General features: G+C 34.3%; 1 protein-coding gene across 4 annotated transcripts in view; it reads left to right on the top strand.

The window, feature by feature from the left end:
* The window catches only part of TMEM260 (transmembrane protein 260), a 331,945-nt gene that overhangs the window by 270,039 nt on the left and 41,464 nt on the right, over positions 1 to 20,442 (top strand). For all 4 annotated transcript variants that reach the window (XR_002735503.2, XM_023231281.3, XM_023231278.3 and 1 more), the window contains 2 exons: positions 15,733 to 15,910; positions 17,486 to 17,599. Coding sequence is in view for 3 of the 4 variants with exons in the window: in XM_023231281.3 (XP_023087049.2) it covers positions 15,733 to 15,910; positions 17,486 to 17,599 (292 nt within the window). In the remaining variant the exon portion in view is untranslated. The remainder of the gene's footprint in view (positions 1 to 15,732; positions 15,911 to 17,485; positions 17,600 to 20,442) is intronic.

Here is a 20,442-nt window from a genome sequence, read left to right as displayed (position 1 = left end):
TTTATTAATTATTATGATTGATTATAATGGGTTTAGATTAGCACACTAGCCTATAATGCTTTTCTTTTAATATACATGGCTAATGATATATTTTATACTTGCTGACATGTGCTTTAAATTCAATCTCTTATATGACTAAATTAGGTATTTGAGTGGTTTTAATTATATGGTATGTGCTCTGGAAAAGTTGCTTTCCTTCAGAAAAGGGATCTAACAATATTATCTCTTACATAATTTTAATATGAAAATACTTCATTATTTTGAATACAAATAATTGACAAGGTACACGTCCTTTGGGAATAACCTAGTTCAAGTGGCAAATCTGTTTTGTCAAACAATAGACACCCTTCAAAAAGGAGAAGCCATCTCTATGGTAATAGGACTAACAGTAGCCTATTGATTGAGTGGAAGAAGACATTATACAATGTCAGCTGGCTTGTTACAATTTCATTTGTTGTATGACCTGAACTTAACCTTTAAAACCTTTCTTCTGTGAATATAAACCCAACAGCAGGACACAGTTTTTGTGTAACCATTACAGTGATGGCTTTTTTCCTGTCCCAGCGTACAGTAAATGTGTTTCTTTGCAGGTTGACTCCCTTATCAGAATTTGTTTAGGAGACATTTCACTACTTTATTCATTTACAAACCAAATCATCATTCCATTTTGTTGTTGAATATTGAAGGGTTTTGATCCAGGAAACAGTTTTATTCTTTCTTTCCCCCATCACTTAAGAGACCATTACTGTACATGTAGGATTAGTGCTGACTGGTGTGCAGTAAATTAATTCTTTTAACAGGTTTAGGTTTTTTTCAGGTAATTGTTCACATAGCATTCACTATATTTAGCTCTTGGGGTGGACATAAAGACTTTCTGTACCTTTTAAACAAAGATTTTATTTCAAAAGCAAATTTCTGTTTAAATGTGTTGATGTAAAAAGCTCCATTTTTTTCAGTAAACATGACTTACATTGAAAGACCAATTTATTCGTTGTTTCCAATTACTATGTAATTTTTGCTTTTCTTGCATCTTTCTCTTGCTTTTAAAAGCTGTAAGATGTCATTAACACTGCATTTTTTGTCAATCTTTCCTAATGGTTGGCAAGAACTCATTTATATTTGCTTTGCTTTAATGTAGAAAGCATGTGAGTAAAACAGCACATTGAAAGCCCTATGTGTCACTGTAGTTTATTGAATTAAAAATAGTGAGCTTGTGGCAGTTGTTTCCGTATGTATTTATTTATGTATTGTCCCCTTAAAGAGTATTTTTAAGCATGTATTATGTTAGGGGAGTTTAATCTAGTACATTTCATTTATATGAAATAGTATTCATTTTATTAATGTGTACATCTGTGTTTCTGAGACTGTAATATAGTTAGTGATTTCTGGGAACTGGGGTTTTCTTTTTTAAGGCTATTAAAGTAAACGATTTTTTAATTTACTAGCATAATATTTAAAATGCCCTATTCTATTTGAAATTCACAAATCCTATTAATATAAAATGTTAAAGTTATACGTAATATGAATCATTAACATGAACACCATTTAACATTATTTAATGCTTGAATTTCAAAATTATCTTCTAGGAAATATCAAACTAGGTCTTATTTACTGAATAAAGAAGGAGTACTGAAGTCACTATCATTAAACATCTATATTCTAACCTGTCATATGTTCCAGTATCACTAAAAGAGAAGGGAGCATGTTGATAGCATTGTATAAAAATTCTTTACCTCAGGGAAGATTTAAATTGCTTATGATATCAGAGGAGGGTATATGTTGTGTCATTTATTTTGGTAGTTACAGTGCAGGGGATATATTCTCAACAGGCCTGAGAGTCAGCCTATCCTTTTCCAACTATTACCAGTCAAATGGAACTGTAGAATTCATTCATTCCACGATATTTGTTGAACACTCATGTGAATTGAAAGTAAAGCTCTTAGTTTTTATAATCAAAATTCAGTGCTTATTTTAAAGAAAGTGATACAAAGTCACCATTAAATAGGCAGTTTTTCAAATATTTTTTCTAAAAGGTATAGTTTCAGGAAACTCACATAAAAATACTTTCTAACATCATTAATATTGCACAGTAAGACATCAGATCTCTTAATGTCAAGTAGATTACCTAGAATATTAATAATATTAAAGGTATATTGAAACTTTGCTTACTACAAAGAACGTACAATCATTTTCAGTAATCCTGAAATATCTTCTGGCAGATTGTTTTCTGCCAGTATTTAACTCATGGATTTTGTAATTGTATACCTTATATATTTTTAAACATTATGTTGCTTCTAAAAATTCGATTAAATTTTAGAAGGTGAAGACTTGATTCTGAGCACTGGGTCTGCTATTCTTTTAGCTTCAGCTAAGATTCCATTCCATAAAGAATAGAAAATTAAAATGCCATACCTTAGAGAATGCAGAATCTCCTGCTTAAGGGACATTTGGATTTTCCAGCTCAAAGAGTATTTTAGATTATTGCCATAGAGAATAATGTGAAGCTCTCCCTAATTTCACAAGTAACTATGCATAAGTAACAAATAGTCACCAAGTTTTTGTAGTTGAAGAAGAATGGAAAGTACTGGAGAGTTAATTTCCGTTCAGGAGAATATCTGTCTTGATCCCTAGTTAATTGATCATATATTTCTCTCGTACTTGTATTAAACTTGCGTTGACTTAGACTGCTTAAGAATATTAAGAGCTTGGTTCATTTGCATTTTCTTATAAGTAGAGGGACATATTAGGCTCAAGTAGCAGCGCTTCATTTTGAAGAGAAAAAAAGCAGGGCAAAAACTCTTTTTTAAGACTGTAGAGTCTTTTCTGACAGCTAGTCAGAGTTAGAATTAGTTCAAGGAAATGTTAATAATGCACTGCCTGGCCTAATCCCTTTGATATCACCAGGTATCCTCCTGTTCACGGGTTAATTGCTTTAAAAGCGAAGGCAATATTCTGAGCGGTGGGCCGCTTCACCTTTTCACAGCTGTTACCATTGAGTGACAACTAAATCCCATGTGTAAGATGAGGAAGAGCTCAATCTCCAATTGGGAGAAAATTTATGTAAACCACAATCCCTTCAGAATGTGCGGAAGTCATAGACTTTCTTGATTTACTCTGCTTTTCCCAGAAAGCTCTATTGTTCACTTTCCTAAGTCCCATCAACCCTTTGTAGCAGAATATCACAGCGGCAGCAGATAGCTTGAAATATATAAATGCTATCATAGCTCTGATTAATAGCAGTGCTTATGAGTCAAGTCTGATAACAGTGCAGCTCTCCACTCAATTTCAGATACTGCTAATGGAATCTGTCTTCTCCAATTGTAATATGAGAAGGCCTAATTTGCCATGGAGCTTGGAGCTGTCACCAGTAGGGGATTGTGGGGTCAGATGGGAGCTGCCAGGTTTTTGCCCTGCAGCTTGTATCTCTCACTTTGAATAGAGCAGCCCCCTGCCTGCCAGTTAGCTGATAGGCCGCCGTGGGGTTTATGCCACTATATACAATAGGAAAGGGCTACATAGGCTGACTTTATAATTGTGAAGCTAGCTCATATTTCCACAGCTACTGTGCTGCATAATTTCTAATAAGTGGTTTTAACAAATGTCAGATTATGAAAAGTTTCCTCAATTACAAAAACTTATAAAACATTTAAATTGCTAAATCTGTTTCCTGCCGAGATTTTGCCACTGGAACTAGTCATCAGTTATTATGGTTGTAATAATAAACACACATATTTCTTTAAATTACAAATAACATTATAGCTCATAACTCATATAGATTTGGTGCTTTTCAAAGCCATAAAAATAGAAAATAGTCTTAATGAATTGAGATATTAAGATATACTTCATAACTTTGCATAAGACTACTTAATATTAAATCTATTGTTTATTAAGTTGGTTAGTATTGCTGATGAAAGTAGTTTAATACCCTCATTCTGTTGACTTTAGTTATTTGGATGTTTTACATTGACTTCCTATACTTGTTGTATCTTAATATGGTAAGAATTACACAACATCTTCTAAGTTTTCAATTAAAAAGAACTTAGCGTGATGATATGCCTTGGCCGGTGCCTTTAAGAATACTCTGATGCAATATCCTTTTAACCAATTTCAGTCTTGCTACTGAATGCAAAATACATTTTGAAGATTGAGTAACAAACTAATCTTGAGGTTTTTATATGTTTTTATACATTTAAAAAAAAATAGACTAAGTTCTGTAACTGGGGAGTTATTTTAAACCAGGCCGTACTGTTGTGCAAGTTACCTGGCATACTGTGAAAACTTAGTAAAACATGAAGTAAATTGGGGTTGTTCCTATAAAGCCTAGTTCAGTGTTTTCTTCCACATATTCAGGGATACGTTGATGGAGTATAATAAAATGAGTTGTTTTAAACTTTGAATAGCTTTATCATTTAATAGCTAATGCACAACTCTTAATTCTAATGGAAATTGTGTGATTACATTTGATTTATGGAAGCTATTCCTAACCTTACTCCCTGCATTTTAGTTGTGCTTTTTTCCTTTTTGAAGACTTTAAATTTTTTACTCTAATTTTATGTAGTGGTTTTGAATCAGGAATAATACTTTATACTTTTCCTTTTAGAGTACTGGTAGTGAATATTTATATAGCTGAAAATTCTGAGTAAAACAGTTCTCCTGTTGATCAAACCTCATGAAGTAGAACTAACCTCAGTAAGATTTTATCTGGAATGACAGTAAATTTTTCTAAAATGTGGAAGAAAGGACTTATTTGCAAATTCATTAAAGATGGAAATATTTTAAATATTTTTAGGTTCAGTAGTGATGACTTCACAGATGTACCTTTTATATCATGTCCTAAATTATTGATTTATGTTCTTAGGTGTAAACTTGACAATGAGAAGATTTATATTCTGCTCTCTCAGTGGCCTCATTATAATTTTCCCACAGAGCACCTGGCACATATTAGATACCCAGAACATATTTGTTGAAAGACTGTTGAGTGAGCTGCCACCGAAAGAAGGAGGCTTAGCAGGACTTAGATTTTCAGCAACTTAGCTCTCTAGTTTGACCATTCTCCAGGTAGACTGGAGAGAGAAATACATGGTGTTGATTATGTGAATGAGCCTGAAGGGAACTTCTATATCATTTTCATGAACCGGACCCAGAAAGATAGGAACGTGGAAGGATAAGGGTGGTGGATTTGCCGTTCATTTTATCCTCCTTTACCATACTTCTTCCCTGTAGTCAGCTGCACTATTTTAGTTGTCACTGTGAATTGATACTAATAGTAATTTATTAAACAATAACGTTCAGATGCTGCACTGTGGCCTGCCCAGTCAAATTCCATTTCAAGTAGGAATTCTCAGTACACTCAGTATAGATGTAGTGTAGTGTACCTTCTGTGTTGGGTTCTTTGCATACAAGTAACACTGAAGACAAATACATTCATGAATTTTATGAGGCATGTCAAATGTGTGTTCGGAAAGAATTTCAGGTTTCTGTTATTTGCCTTTTGATTAAGGGTTATACAAACATGTGACTACACATGAAAATCATATACTGTGTAGCGGAAAGAAAAATACACCTTATCAATAGCAAACCTGTGTCAATGGTGTAAATTGTAACCTCGTGATTTATCCATTGTGTCAACAGATGAATAGTATTCCATCAGTGAGAAAACTGCTACACAATCAGTACATTTCTCAGGAATCTTATCTAGGTCTCGTGAATTTTGTGGACCAAAAAAAGAGACAATTGTGTTTTAAGCAGAGAATTCTGATGCTCACATTTGATGCTTAATAGCATCACATCATCCTTACTCCAGTGGAGAATTTCTGTCATTTGCATGATCTGGGTGAGATTTTAAACACTTGACTGCTCTACCCATACTATCTATCATACTCTTGGTGTGTCTTTTTTTGTTGACTAAACACTGTGCTCTCCTGGAATGTAAACTACGTGGTTTTATTGTTAACCTAAGTAAAAAGCAATCAGGAAGATTTATCTACTTCAAATATACTGTAAAGCATATTTTTTATATGAAGTATAAAATTATTTATATAAAACAAAATGTACTTCAGTGACTTTTGGATTTGATATTTTGAATAATCTGTATCAGTGCTTTCCCCCATTATTATGAGATCTTAGAATTAAGTTTACCTCTCTAACAGTGTAAAAACTTGATTTTGATTATTGATATTGACAGGCGAGTATCTTTTATAATACAAGGGTTGTGTTATTAAAATTATCATAGTGGTAGTGTTTGAAGATTGTGATCTTTTCCTCATATGACCTAATATGATTTTTATCTTTCTATAAGTCAGATTAGATGATAAAAATATGTATTTCATTTGAAGGCATACCTTATTTGACCTTGCTCTTTTGGGGCTCTGTGAGAATTAGATTGAGAATGGAAAACATTTTTCCTCATATCTAATTCATCATAAAGTGTTCTTCAGTTAAAATAGAAAATAGTTTAAACTATTAGCCATGTATCTGTGAGTTCTGGTGAAAAGAGTTCTCATTTATTCACAACCTCATTTGAATTTCTCTTTTGCTTTTAGTTTGGTTGAATTAATAATTTCAGTGGAAAAAAATGTCTTTTCACTTTAATGAGCTAATTTTAAGATTCTACTTTAGCATGTTATTAACTCCTTAGTTGCTCTTTAAAAATAATAAGCATATTTGTTCAAAAGAATAAAATGGAAACTGAAAATAGGCATCCTGGATTGCCAAGTGAAAACACAATCATGTTTTTGATTACGTCATTTTTATTTGAAAAAAATCATCAGACTTACTCTACGGGTAGATGACAATTGCTTGTCTGTCTTATTTTGGGTGTAGTTTTATTTATAGTTCATCTACACTTTAGACTTTATGGATTACACAAGATAGCTTGTTTTGTGAACTCAGATTAACAATTTCATTTAAATCTCCTATTTAAATAATGTCAGATTGGACATTCCTTCCATTTATTTTTAATAGATTACTTAGGTCAGAAATTTGGACTACCAATTCATTTAATAGTATTGTATGCAAAAGATTTATGAATAATGTTTTGCTCTACTTATATAATTTACCTCTGCCAAAAAATTTTTAAATATATGTTGTAGCCTTTCCAGGGGAAAATTTTTTTATAGAGTAGGTCTCCTGATTAGAGTTATTCCCAAAAAGAGATTGCAACTAACTTGTCTGATCACTCACTCACAGGTTTGCTTCATTGACAGGGATGATAATTGGCCACGATCATAAGATAATAAAGGCCCCAGCGATCCAAAAGGATAGTGGATTAATTGGAAGCTCTAGGAATTCTGTAAATTCATAGGAAAATGGCTTTCTTTTAAACTCATAATAAACAGATGATAAAAGTGCTTCTCAGTAATCTCTCTTAGCAAGCGTGAGACTAGATATGCCTTCAGATATATTTGTTATGATTTTTGTAGCATCACAACCTCATTTGAATTTCTGCGCAGGTAAGAAAGCCTTCTGCACATTCAACTTTTTTTTTCTAGCTCCAATATGTAGTGCCTTATTGATTTGGATGGTTCATTGTTGTTTGGCTCAATAAAATATAAAATGAATAGAAATTTGATGTGTTTTGTTTGAAATTTCACAAAAGTTTGAGAAAATTAAGGAACTGTCTCTACAAATCAGTGTGTGAAAGGCAATATGAGTAACTGTGAACCTATATTTTATCTTATTTTATTTTTTGGAGTCAGGTCTGTCACCCAGGCCAGAGTACAGTGGTGCTATGATAGCTCACTGCAGCCTCAACCTCCTGAGCTCAAGCCATCCTCCTGCTTCAGCCTCCCACATAGCTGGGACTACAGGCATGTGCCACCATGCCCAGCTAATTTTTATTTGTTTAAAATTTTTTAGTAGAGATGAAATCTCAGTATGTTGCCCAGGCTGGTTATGAACCCCCAAGCACAAGCGATTCTCTGCCTTGGCCTTGCAAAGTGCTGGGATTACAGGGATGAGCCACCACGCCCAGTCTATATTTTATTATTCTCTTTGAAATATCTATTTTATAGACAAGGAATAAAGTAATATGAAAATAGAAAGTGTTTAAAAATAAATTATTGCTTCTATACCCTTGCCAAACGAATATTTAAACACTTGAATTAAAGTACAGAATGATAAAATAGTATTCCTTAGTTTCTGGAAAATCTGTCCATACAAACATCATTTTATTTAAGAAAACAAAAATCAATGTAACAAGTTTAAAATGAATTCTTTAACTTTTCCCTTAATAGCATTTGTTACCAAGACATCATTTATATAATAATAAAGGACATGACTCTTAAAATTTACCCCAAGACCAAAACATCTTTTGTCTTAATTTTTTGCAGTTTAAAAAAATATTTCTTTCCAAATAATGGCGTAAGTAATTTTATCCAACATTATTTGAAAATGTTTGGAGTTACATTGAGGTCATTAGAAACCATTGCTACTTGGAGAGCATTAAAAATTACAAATAAAGTACATCTAAAATAATATATATATGGAAAACAGTTTTTCAAAAAATCAAATAGTTTTTCTAGGGACACACACATATATGTGTGTGTGTGTGTGTGTGTGTGTGTATATATACGTATATATATATATACACAGACATATATATTGAGATATATTTTTAAGTAAAAAGTATATCAATATGCTGACAGATTATCCAATATTATCAATAGTCCAAAAATAATTTTTTGACTTTATAATACATTATATAGAGGATTTTAAGTTATTCAAATCTGATTTCTTTATAGTGTTTTGATTAGGTTACAGTTAAAAATTTATATTCCTCAGAGTCATTTTTTTAATACAGAAAAATCTATTTCATATCTATTTATTGCATTTAATTGGATGAGAACCTAGAGAAGGGGCAAGTATCCTAGTCTTAGAGAAAATGTTTCAGGGAATACTTGCCAAAGACGATGCTTATACTGAGTTGTAAATAGTTACATGGGAGTTAGCGAAGTGAAGGCAAAACAGTGTTCTACATACAAGTTAAGCATCCCTAATCAAAAAATCCGAAATCCAGAATGTTCCAAAATCTGAAACTCTTTGAATACTGACATAATGCCCAAAGGAAGTGCTCATTGGAGCATATTGCATTTCAGATTTTCTGATTAGAAATGTTTAACTGATACGTGTTCTTCAGATACTTCAAAATCTGAAAAAATCCAAAATTTGAAAGACTTCTGGTCCCAGGCATTTCAGATAGGGGTCCTCAACCTGTATAGAGAACCTCATTTGCAAAGAAACCCCGAAGTGGAGAAATAGCTTTTAAGTATAGGGACTTGCAAGTCATTTAGTGTTGCTGAAACATAAAGTTTGATGTGTTACGTTAAAAGACCAGATCATGAAAGGTTTTTTATGTCATGATGAGGGGCTTATATTATGTTTTCTCATTAAAGGAGAGGTCATTAAAGTGTTGGAGTCAGAAAGGTGTGAGGTCAGATATGTTTTGAATCTCTTACTCTGTTGGCAATGGCGGGCATAGGCCTGGAGGTGGCTTACCACATTGTTGGATTGATTTGAGTCTGAGGTGATGATAATAGCTAACATGGAATGGTGGTGGTATGGATGGAGGGAAGATGACCTTTAAATATTACTATGAAATGAAATTGGCAGGATGTGTTATTTTTGACAGAGAGAGAGAGGGAAAAGAAGCTTTGATGATCACTACCAAGTATCTTAACTTAAATAACTAGGTAGATAATGAAGGTCACTAAGATAGAGAATGCAGGAGTAGGAAATCATTTTTAGAAAAGAGAATGAGAAATTAATTTTGTGCATGTTGACACTGAGGTTCTATGGGGCATCCAGAGTTGGACTGGCATTGGGGTGTACCATAGTTGGTTGGAGATATTTAAGTCTGACAGTACAGGAGAGTGCAGTGCTGGCAACAGATCTGTTTTTTTCAGTTTGTGGTTAGCAGTTGAAATCAAGATAGTGGATAAAGTTACTCTAGCCACCTAGAGTGTGTAGAGTGAGAAAAGCAGTTGTCTGAGAATGAAATCTGGGGAAATAACCAGCTTTAAAGAAATTAATGGAAAAAGAGGAGACAGAAAACACACACACACACACAGAAGGAAGACCCAGAGCCATAAAAGGAAAACCAGGGGGATATGCAGTCCTAGACATCAACTCAGTAAAGTGTGTCGAGGGGAGTGGTCATCAACAGGGATCAACAACACAGCAGAGAGGTCCAGAAAGCCTGTTGTCACTGGGGACCTCAGCAAGAGCAGTTTCAATAGAAGGCTACAGTGAGAAGAGAGGTAGAGGCTGCAGATGTGGACATGTGAGGCTGATACCGAGCCTAGCTCTTACCCTGAAATGTGTCTTCATGAAATCATCCCTGATGCCAACCTGCTTTGTAGTCATTTATCTTTGTCTCACTAAGGTGAAATGAAGCATGCTCAGATAATGCATAGGAAATATGACTTAAGCAATATAATGAGACTGTCTTCTTACAGAATCAGTGAATTAACTGAAGACTTGCAAAGTCTTATCATCCTTATCACTACTGGCATAGTCCGTTGATGTGTCAGCACAAATCACAGACATGACTTGCTGTGTCCTGACGTGGGGGTCACAGCTCCTTAGTAGCATGCCTGTGAAGCCATGGCAGTGGGCCACTTATTTCTACGTTGCTTTCAGCCTGCAGACTTACTAGTGCACATGTACCAACTACCTGCAGACTTTCAGGACAAATACTTAGTTTATTGAAAATCTTAGTATTTTGAGAATAGCTTTCTAAAACTCTGTTCCATCGTTAGCTGCTTTCAACAGTAGAGTCTAATCTTGTTTAACTGGCCTGTTCCATCCACTAACAATTTGATGTTCCCTTCTCCAACCTACTTTTTACTCCCTGGTATGACTTTAGCTTTCATTTCACTCATTTCATTGATGGCTCACACTGTCTCTTTACTTCCTTTTCTATTCAGTCTAGGCCCCATGATTCATTACTTCAACTCTCCTTCTTGTCCGTCTGTCCTTTTGCCCTTCTGTCCCTCTGACCCAGTAAAGCCCCAAAGGATGGCTCCATCCAGCTTCTCCAGGATAAAATAGTATTTTATTTTATTATCATAATAAAGCCTGGCTCAGGCTCCTGCAGACCTATCCATAGCCATGTGTACTGACGCTGCTGCTCCATCTCCACAGCTGCTGTAGTCTTCAAACTCAGCTGAGCATTAATTGCTACCTACAAAGCCTTGTGTGTATCCCTCTTGAGCTGTGGAATTTTTCCATAACAGATGTTTCACGTTATTTCAACCTCTTAATCTACTACTTTGTATATGTTACATGGCAAGTAACAGTTGATTGATTCTGAGTCTTAGCATAAAGTAAACTTAAAAATTTTTTTTGTATTAACAGAGGAGTCTTATTATATATATAGCTCTGATAAACTGGCTCATGATCCTCAGTCTGTTTTCATTGCTGCATAACTGGATAAGGTGTGAAGGAAAAACAAAAACAAACAAAAAACCTCCTGATTTGGAAGACTTAGCTGAACCTATCTTTGGAAACAGAATCAATTAAACATGTATGTGTTACTTGGACTAAATACAACATAAACCCATACAAAATGGTAGTTCAAGCATCTCAAGTTTTTTAGAGAATGTTAGAATCTATTGTCTAAATTGTCTGTCATCCTCTTTGGAAAAATCCAAAGTCATTGGGTCTTACAAATTATTTGGATAATTTTTCTTCCAAAATGAAAGGAGATGATGATTAGTCAGATGCAGTAGATAATTTGGTCAACATTTAAATAAGCAGTAAATAGCCTACATATTAACTGTCATAAAGTAAACTTTTAAAGGCAGTGTGTTGAAATATGTGCATTTTAAGGAGCATTCAGAGTTTGACTTATAAAATCCTATTGAAATCAAAGAAATTCATACAGGCCTACCCTATATAGATTATTGTACGAAAACATGAATACTGGGTCCTCAAAAACATTTCACTTTCTATATATCCTATATATGGATGTATACATGACTTTCTGCTCCTAGAGGCGTGCTTCCTCTCTTCTGTTTTGCACAAGACTAGGAGAACAAGAGCGTTTTATTTTCAGAATTTATTTACACTTTTCCTTGAAAAAATAATGGGAAGTATACTAAAGAGGGAAGATAGTATGTTTCAGTCAGGGTTCTTGGTTGCAAGCAGGTGACTCTGGCTGTGGTTAGCTGAAAAGAAACATGGTAAAAGGAAGTTGGGAAGAACTCTACAATTCAATAATAAAAAGACAATCCAATTTAAGAAATGAGCAAAGGATCTGAATAGATATTTCTTTAAGGGAGATACACAAATGGCCAATAAACACAGAAAAAGATGCTTAGCAGCATTAGCCATTAGGAAAATGGAAATCCAAACTTCAGTGAGATGCCACTTCACACCGACTAGGGTGGCTAGAATTAAACTAGATAGTAAGTGCCCACTAGGATGTGGAAACATCAGACCCTCATATGCTGCTGTTGGGAAACAAACAAATTGAAAGATCCACTACGCTTTTGTGTGCCATACATTAGGACTACAAGGCAAATTCCTGTAGACTTAGTTTGATTTCCGAGCAAGTTCATTCGATGCTAAAAAGGTTGAGATTTTAGATTTGATTCCCATTGCTGAGTTCATAATCAGTTACCTTGTCTTCTACTATTTGACTCAGCGGTCTCACAAATTATTTCTCTAATGCCAAGGAAAACCAGGTGAAAGAGTACATGGATTATTTATTGCAAAACCATCTTGACCTTAGTGGAGAAACAGAGAGAGAGAATTCAGATTATAGACCTTGCTGATACGGGATTGGTCTTCAGTAAAATACTCATGTACCTAACTTTGTGTAACAATCTAAGGTAACTAGATAAATGTCATCATTGAAGTCAAAATTTTTACCTTACATTCTTCAATTTGTTTTTAAAACCTTATGAAATATTTGAAAAGACAGTTAATGTAGTTCATAATTCTAATCCCGCCTCAGCCTCCCAAGTAGGTGGGACTACAGGTGCCCGCCACCATGCCCTGCTAATTTTTTTGTATTTTTAGTAGAGACGGGGTTTCACCATGTTAGCCAGGATGTTCTCGATGTCTCAATCTCCTGACCTCGTGATCCGCCTGCCTCGGCCTCCCAAAGTGCTGGGATTATAGGCGTGAGCCACCGCGCCTGGCCTAGGATGCCTTTCTGAGTGTAAGAATATGTGTTAAAAGTCATTGTAGATTAGTGAATGTTGAGTTTTCTTCCTGAGGATTCATTTATATCAGGATTTTATTCCGCTTTGCTTCAGGTAACACATTTCTGCAGGAATGCTGTAGAAATGATGCTGTATTCTTTTCACTGGAATAGATTGGGAAGCATGTGATGTTTGTCCTATTACTAATGCTGTTAATTTTGGTCACGTGGTTAAGATTGTGTCTGACAGTTTTCACCACTGTAAAGTTATCATTTTTCCCTTGGTAATTCATCTATTCATAGGGTGGTACCTTGAGACTGTACATATTCTGCTACTCCAAAATTTTTACCCACTAGTTTTGGTATTTATTGATTATTATTAAGATGGCTGCCAAATGGTGGTTTCTAATTCCATCATTTGTTCTACAATTATTGGTTGGCTTTCTACGAAAGGCCAATGATGTCCTTCTCACCTACTTATTTACATCACTAAATTCATAGATTCTTAGGTATTAAGTGATTTATAAGCTATTACTATAATTATTTTTGATGCTTAAATTATCCCAGATTTGGCCAGTGGAAGCCTCTTTAAGCTGGCTCCTGTGTCCTTCTGTCATGCCCCCATCATTCTTTGAGCACTTCTTGACTTTCCGGCACAAGATGTTTCAGACTAATTTTGTGCTAGAGCTACTCCAGCTCTAGTATTAGCCATTTCTCCAAGGACGCTAATTTCGGTTTTAAGTAGAGGAAGGAATCTTGTATCTTATGCTGGCTTTCTCAAATAATATTGACATATGAAACATGGAAGTTCCTTTAAAAATGTTAGAAATACTTTAATTTGTTCTCTCGTTCACTAAGTTTCCTTTGTGTGTTTGGGGCTAGATACTTGCAATATACATGAAATTTAACTCTAATTCACATTTCAAAAACAATGTTAAAGTAATTGTTACAGGCAAATACTATAGATGTACAGAATGGGCTGAAACCTAGGAATTGAAGAAACATTTGAGAAAGAAGTAGGATTTAAATAAATAGAAAGGAGCAGGGAGGACATTAGATTCAGGGGTACAGAATGAGCAAAAGTATAATACTAGGCATAGGCATGTCTTATTAGGAAGTTTTGATGAGCCTGACTAATGGGTGGAGAGAATAATGTTGATCATTAGTGAGTGAGTGGGAGCTAGTTTATTGGAAGCCTGGATTCCAGGCAGTCTGATTTAGAACTTATCCCTCGAGCAGTGGAGAGTCCTTAAGTTTTTGGGCTAGGTAGTCATAAAGAATATGTTTTAGGAAACTTGATATGATGTTATTATTGCAGAATAGATTGAAAACCAGAAGACAAATTAGGGAATTCTTAAAAATAATTAAGTGTAAGGCAGTAAAAATACAAATAGAAAGGAATGAGTAGACAGGAAAGTAATTTGGAAGGAAGAAATAATAATGTGTTGAATCAGGATCACTGGAAGACTGGGAAGCCGAAAGAAATGGGAAACTGCTGATTTTTATAAGAGAAAGAAAACAGAAATAAATTGCAAACAGAAACTCAAAGAAAAAAGAGGTTTACTGATACTGAGATTTTTATGTAATCATTTAAAAATAATGATTGACTAAAAGCTATAGAACTACTCTGTAACTTTTTATACAAAAGAATATAGTTGAAAATTAATGATTTGGAGCTATAGAATATGGTAATTGTTAGACGCAGTAATGCTTGCTGAATTTTCTAACACTATTAGAAATAGGCATTTCATAATCACTTTCATTTTCATAGTTTCAGATTTATAAGGAAATAGAAACTTGTTTTGGTTTGATATGCATTAGTAAATTCAACCACACTACCAGTCTCAAATCAAATCTCTGAACTGATATCCAGATTCCTGATTGTTTTGAATGGTATGGGTTTTGTTGGCATTTGTGGGTGAGAAATTTGTTTTTAAGTGTAGCGTCTGATTCTTCTGGTGTTATTGAAATTCACGTTCCTATCTTTAGAGAAAAAAATTAGTTTTAACTACAACTTTGTCTAAAGAAAAAACCCTCGCAAACTAAGAACTGCACTATAGAAGATATTGAAATCATCAAATATTGTGATCAAGACATTCTTTGGCATATGCTGAGAGATGAAAATAAAAGGTATACCTGGGTCCAAACATTGTACCTGAAGTGAGAATGCATTTTCCTGAATAAATATTTTTTCATTTCATTAATTTTTACAATCAAACATTTAGGTCTTAACTAGACCATCCTTCTTCATGGATAGAGCAAGAAAATGACACAGGTTTGTTCTCTCTCTAGCTACTATGTCTTCAGGTTTTCTGAACTGGCGTGAATTCTAGCAGTTACATCTGAGGACTGAACCTCATTCTAGCCATAGGTTTGTTTATTTGTTCATTAATAAGTTAACATATGAACTTCCTAATTAAAATTTGTTGAAAGAAATTATTATATGAGGTAATGTATTAACCATATAATGTGGTGGAGTAGTGCTCGGTGACTGTCATAATTTCTGCTGGTACAGTTTACAAAAAGGAAAATAAAGTTAGTTCTTTTTGTTGGGAAAGAAGATTTCATGTTATCTGTGTTTGCAGGCTTTCTGGCTCATCTGCTGGAGGAATCCTTGCTGCGGGGGTGTTTTCATTTTCTCGTCTAACATGGCAGTGGTCCATTGCAGCAGAGGTTTTTAGCTTAAACAATCTGTTTGTGGGGCTGCTTATGGCTCTTACTGTACATTTTGAGGAAGCAGCAACTGCTAAGGAGAGATCAAAGGTAACCTCTTTTGATCAAAGTGAAATCAGTTTTTGTTTTAATTTTTAGACAGATGTATTTCTTTTTAATGTTGGCTTAAATACCTTTTATCTGTTCCGATTACTGTCAGGATAATCTGGCAGGTTGAGAGAGAAAATGATCTCAGTCTTTTTTATTATGGATGGAACCACAATAGCCCTTATAAAACATGGTGCTTTTCTTCCCTCAGAGTTTAAAAGTTTTTTGGAGAGTGAGAGGATTATGAAATCCCCTGTGTGTCCCGTGGGAAAGATAGGCTTGTTGGTTAATTCACCATCATTTATTTGTGTATGTTATCAGAAAGTGCCAAGTTCTAGACTGGCCCCCTTAAATTAGGATGCATTGACTCACTCTTTAATTGCCAAAAAATGTCGAATTTGTAATTTACTTAACTAAAAGAAAAGTATCAAATGTAAACCATGAAGTAGTTCAGAAGAAAGTACAATGAATTTTAAGGTAAACACTATCATCAGAATCACTTGACATGTGAAAGAACCCTATCTTCTAAGAACCTACAGTGTATACACTGGGAAATGCTAAATCATCTTAGTGTAGGCAGCTTTGTGTTGTTAAAGAGTGTAGGAACAAAAGAACATCATGGTTTATATGTGGTTTTCTGTGACGCCGTTAGAGGGGTTTTTTTTGGCTTAAAAAATGTCTGATTATGTTAAAATATTCAATAGACTTTTTTTAAAGAGTGAGAAGGCACACTGTTCAGGTTCAGGTATAGGGACAACTGCAGTGGGGCTTTGTAGTAGGGGAAAGAAATCAGGCTCAACTCCAAACAGGAAAAGTGGGAATTTATAGCCAAGGAGCAGGGTGGGAGTCAGTGGATGGAAAATTACTGAGAGGAAACATCAGGGTAAAGTGACTGAATTCTTGCTGAAAGCAAGCCAGGGTGATCAGACACCACCTAGGGAATGGTAGTGGATGAAGAACTTGATCAGATATTGAGGATGAGGGTTCTGGCTAAACTGACTAGACAGGATTGATGCTAAAACTGGACAATGCAGAGATGAACATGGAAACTCAGAAGTCAGGGCCTAATTGGGAAGAGTTTAGAGGAGCCTGACTTGAGTTTGGTCAAAGGAGAGAATCTTTGCCAATTATGAAACTAACACATGTTGAAAAAACTGAAAAACACCACCCAGAGATAACCAGGTTCCTAAACAAAACAGGCTGTATTTCATTTGCTTAATAGGAGAAAAAACAATTGCTGAATTTCAATTATAGATTTTACTTGAATAAGCATTACACACTATGCTATTACTATTACAACTTACCTGTTTATCATACAGGATTTTCTGAAAGTTGGTTTGAAAACAGTTATTTAAGATCAAACTGCAATTATTTGATGAACATAGAAAATATTAACAAAAATAATAGTAACAAATATTAGTGATTATTTTAAAAAAGTATAACTGCTTGCATCTTAGAGGTTGATTTTAACCTAACTTAGGATACAGATGCTTGGTTTTAATATAAAAATGGATTTTTATTATTGTTTTTAGAGTGTTAGGTGAATTTTTTACTTAATTTTTTAAAATTTATTTTCAGATAGCTAAAATTGGTGCTTTCTGCTGTGGCCTTAGCTTATGTAACCAGCACACAATAATACTGTATGTTTTGTGCATAATACCTTGGATTCTCTTTCAACTTTTAAAAAAGAAGGTAGGTTTTTGAGTTTTGTAAAAATAAAAATGTACAATATTTTACTTAGGTTTTATATAACATTTTTATCATGAGAAAATTTCAGACTTTAATTTTTCTTGGGTTTCATGTAAAGCATAAATAACCCTAGGGCCTAACAATATTGACTGAAAAAATAGGATTTACCAAAATTATGCGGTATTGATTGCAGTGGCATCTGGCCTGTTCCATAATTTTGTGACTGATTCTGAATAGCATCTCGATGAAAGTAGGCTGAAAGGACTTAAAGCAACAATATAAAATTTTCTTAATTATCGTTTTATACATTCTAAGACACAGAGTGGTGTACCATCATACTTCATTTATTTAACTGTGTGCCGAGTCCTTGCCCTGTGCCATATGCTTGCTCCAGGTGCTGAAGAGTCAGGTCTCAACAAAACAGACATTACTGCTATTGTGAACTAAATAATAAAATCTCTGGTAACAGTGTTGTCTTCTCAAAATAGATTCCCTAGAATTAAAAAGGATTTATTGTTATTCTCTGAAAGAAAAAAAAAAGATTGTTAATTAAAATGGCAATATAAAGCAACATAGGAAAATTACTTCATTAGGCAATGAGAGATTTAGGTACCCAGAGGTTAAAATAGTCTATATACAAAGCCAGCACTAGAGTCTTTTTACCTTATTGTTCGTTTGTGTACAAACTCAGCTTTACTTATCCTTTTATTATTTGTTCATTATACCCAGCTATAATCAGAATTACAATAGAAAACATATAAAACAAATAAAATTATTATCTAGAGATAGGGAAATAATTATACCAAAGCTTTAGATAGCTTTATTTACTGTACTTGAACACATTAGCTTCTTAACAGTAAAGCAAAAAGGGTAACATGGGGGTTATAAAATTTTTATGATGTGATTAAAAAGTAAGTAAAAGGGGCTGGGTGCAGTGGCTCACGCCTGTAATCTTAGCACTTTGGGAGGCCAAGGCAGGCGGATTGCCTGAGCTCAGGAGTTCGAGACCAGTCTGGGCAACACGGTGAAACTCTGTCTCTACTAAAAATACAAAAAAAAGTAGCCAGGCGTAGCAGTTTGTGCCCGTAGTCCCAGTTACCTGGGAGGCTGAGGCAGGAGAATCGCTTGAACCCAACAGGCGGAGGTTGCAGTGAGCCGATATCGTGCCACTGCACTCCAGCCTGGGTGCCAGAGCAAGGCTCTGTCTCCAAAAAATAAAAATAAAAAAATAAAATAAAATGAGTAAAAGAGAAACATAGCAGTTGACAGGAAAGAACTTTTCGTTGGCACTGAATTTTGTGAAGTCAATCATGTAGGTCCTTATGTAAAGCTTATTAAACGGCATAACAAGCAGTATCTTTAACAGTGGTTTTGTAGTGTATATAGTAAGTTCTTTATATGGCCTTTTATTATATAAACGCTTGATTAAAACTGGAGATATGAAATATAACTCAGTGAATCTTTTCTGTGGAATACAAGAAAGAGGCCCAAATATTTCTCTTGTGAATCAGTGGGGGTGGATGGATACATCTCCCTCTAGTATCAGTCATCTTAGCCAGGCTTCTAACCTGAACAGACATCAGAGGGGTGCATTATTAGCACATATTTCATGTTAGTTGATTGAAAGGAGAGACATGTACTTTCTGTAAAACATGGAGGATTCAGAGTTGATAATTTTGGACCCTGGACTAAGGGCCAGTTTTCCCTGTAAGCTACCAGAGAGTGATGAAATTGTGAGAACTGTGACTCTTTATTTCCCATTAGTTAAAAAGCAGAGGCTAGAAAATAAGGCCTACCAATGAAGTAACAGGGTAGTTGGATCTCACTGTGAGGTGATTTGAGACAGAGCAGAAAGTCCTGAGTCAGTTGGTTTCAACCCTGGCTGCTTACTTATCTGAGAAACTTTTTAAAAGTTCGTGTGTGTTTGTGTGTATATATACACAGATGTAGCTATGTATATAGTAATGTAGGTACATATGTGTATGTGTATGTATATGTACATATATACATAGGGGTGTGTGTGTGTATATATTTATTTATTTATTTATGCTAAAACTTGATTCTACCCCAAAATAATTCTGATATAAATGATCTGAGGTGAGGCCCAGACATCAGTATTTTTAAGAAGTTCCCCAGGTGATTTTAATGTGCAGTTAGGATTAGGAACCACTTATTCCCCAACTCTCAGTTGTCTCCCTGTTTATTTTTCACACAAAAGGAAAATTCTGCAGCAACTCATCTTACCATTCTAAATTCAACTTTATAATATGCAGAAACTGTGCAAAAATAAGCATTTACTTTCTTTAAAACTAATTTTAAGAATAGCAAAGGCATGTTGTTAGATTAGTTATTTCTTACACTCCTTTCATGCCATCATTTTTTTGCATCTCATTACTGCTATAGAAATCTCAAATGAAATCAGTACTGTAATAAAACACTTCATTTTCAATTACAAATGTTTATTTGAAAATGCTAATGTAAATCAACTGCTGGTTCTACCTCTGGTGAATGTGAACCTTGATTCTTATATTCATTCTCACATATGAATTTCTCTTTTTTGTAAAGGAAAAATTGGCAATTTCCAAATACAATATTTGTGAGAGACCACCTCTCCCAGTTACTAAAGTAAGCAGTATTTGAATCTCGGTTCAGATACACAGGAATTGATTGAATATACCAGAATTCATATTATTTTGGATTTAATATTTGTAAAACTTTGCCAATATTGTCCTTTAAGAAAAGTATTTTACAAATGAGAAATATGTTTTCCCAAATAAGGTATATGAAGCAGCATTTTTATAACAACTAATTTTCTTTAATTAGGGGAAATTAATTATAAATTAATT

The sequence above is a fragment of the Piliocolobus tephrosceles genome, chromosome 6, assembly GCF_002776525.5.
Source record: "Piliocolobus tephrosceles isolate RC106 chromosome 6, ASM277652v3, whole genome shotgun sequence".
NCBI lineage: Eukaryota > Metazoa > Chordata > Mammalia > Primates > Cercopithecidae > Piliocolobus > Piliocolobus tephrosceles.
Note: the sequence above shows the minus strand (reverse complement) of the source record. Positions and strands in the feature narration are given on the sequence as shown.